General features: G+C 40.0%; 1 protein-coding gene across 1 annotated transcript; it reads right to left on the bottom strand.

The window, feature by feature from the left end:
- Window positions 1–1112: 1112 nt before the first annotated feature.
- On the bottom strand, window positions 1113–1436 carry SERTM1 (serine rich and transmembrane domain containing 1). The gene has a single exon (XM_060080236.1). The coding sequence runs from the start codon at window positions 1434–1436 to the stop codon at window positions 1113–1115; it is 324 nt and encodes a 107-aa protein (XP_059936219.1).
- Between the last annotated feature and the right edge of the window lie 673 nt (window positions 1437–2109).

Below are 2109 nucleotides of genomic sequence, written 5' to 3'. Positions count from 1 at the left end.
CCAACGTGAGTGTTTACAATTTTAAACATAAATCCACATCCTGGAATCCTAATGTAGACTATTATGTTAACACACAACAACAAGTTATCAGAGACCTGTAACATTCATGGAGTATATAATAACATGGATATTAGCTATTGAGTCTTCTAAGTTTTGCAACCTAATGTGAGTGAACAAACATCTGACATCTTGGAGTCTTACTATAATCTGCACTAAACTTATAAAGACTGTGAAACTGAATAAAGGAACATACACAACTGCGAGGAGTTATTACTGTACAAAATACAACTAAATGAGTATTTTCCATATGTGTGATTCCATTGATGGGAATTATAGATATAAAATAAACATCCTGGTGTCTGTTCTGGCGCTTCTCTTAGTAATAGCAACAGCAATTATCACAAAGAATTCCACCATGTAGGGGCATTATGACTATAACATAAGTAGGTAAAAACCCAAGCGGCAGAAATACATTACAAATGGCGTTATAACACATATTTGTCTTGCTATTAAAAGTTAGTCTTCCAGAACTTTTCCACATATGACTTAATTCACCAATAAATGTGATTTAGAAAACATTTAAAATATTTTTGCCCCCGGTTTTAGAGAGGCTATACATGAAATCTAAATTGACTCTTTTTAAAATTGGTGTTTCCACTTTATCTTTTAAATATGGATAATATCTTCCACATTGCTCAGACTTCACTTAGCCAGTTTCTGCCGAGTCCATTGATTTTACGGTTTTGTAAGAGAAGCCAAGTGCAGAGCCCTGATCCAGCATCCTCTGCTAGGCTGCCTCAGGTGAGTTCTGCCTCAGGTGTCCAACAGGGTGGCCTGACCCACTGAGAAGAAGCCAGCCCCAGATTCACCAAGCAGTCTGGGTGAAATTCTGCACCTTGCATGCATTTCTGTCAGCATCAACTCCAACATTCACAATGAAAAGCATCATGAACAGGAAAAAGAAATCAGGGCTGAAGGAGAAGGAGAACTGGGTCTCATCAGTGGAAAAGAACAAAATGGGCGTTTCTTTCCTGAGGCACGCACTTCATGCGACACTTCCCGAGGGAAAACTCCCCGAGGGGCTGCAGCATTGAAGGATTCTTACATTTTCTTCAGGAGGAAAGGTCTGAAAAAGTGGACCTTTGCGAGGAAATACTGCAGACTTCCAAGTTGGTGAAAGAACTTCCAGCGTCGCTTGGATACTCTGGGTAGGAGGAACTGGAGGAGATGATATTTTTGAGCCTCTGGAGGGCAATGATTAAAAGTAGAAGCAGGAAGGCTAACAGACTGAGGAATATGGACACATAGATGTAGACATTTGACAGGTGGCCTGAGGACGGGTCCACCGATGTGGACAGGGATGTGGGAAATAGCTCGAGGAAAGTTCCATTCTCCATACTCCCCGAGAATACAGATGAAGAGTCAGGTTCAGACATCGTTATGGAAGGTCAAAGAATGCACAGTATATGAAAAGCAGTTTCACACAGGGGTCAACAGGGACAGAATCAGCATTCTTTTTGTCATGATAGCATCAGCAAACATTGTGGGTGGTTAAATCAGTACAGCAAAACTCAGTTTCCAAGCAAAGGCAGCAGGGTATCAGGTGTCCATCACTGCAAAAACAAAGACAAAAAACCCAAAACAACTGAGTACATTATTCAGAAAAAATTACATTTGAATCTCACTTCCAGTTTTCACTTCAGCAAAGGATTAATTATAAGAACCACCGGGGAGGCAAAAGAATGAAATAACTTCCCCAGGAACAAGTAATGTTTCTGTCTTTATATTACAAATGATGATATAAAAATGCACTTTTATTTGATCTCCACAGTACCCTAGGTGCCAGGTTTCTGCAAGGAACTAAAAATGAAATAAAAAGGAAAATATATTTCTGATACGTTCCATCTGCTGAGATTTCAACAGATGCTCCAAGTGCATGCTCTGAGAATAGGACCCCAAAAGTTAGCTCCAAACCTTCCTCCTCCAGAAAATGAATTTCCCGCACTCTCCAGCCCACCAGCATAATTCCAGACCACTATTTCCTTCTAGTATGCTTTGGAGAATCACTGCACATGTAAGTTTGCTTTTCATAATTTGCGAATTTGTTTA

The sequence above is a fragment of the Mesoplodon densirostris genome, chromosome 17 (genome assembly GCF_025265405.1).
Source record: "Mesoplodon densirostris isolate mMesDen1 chromosome 17, mMesDen1 primary haplotype, whole genome shotgun sequence".
NCBI lineage: Eukaryota > Metazoa > Chordata > Mammalia > Artiodactyla > Ziphiidae > Mesoplodon > Mesoplodon densirostris.
Note: the sequence above shows the minus strand (reverse complement) of the source record. Positions and strands in the feature narration are given on the sequence as shown.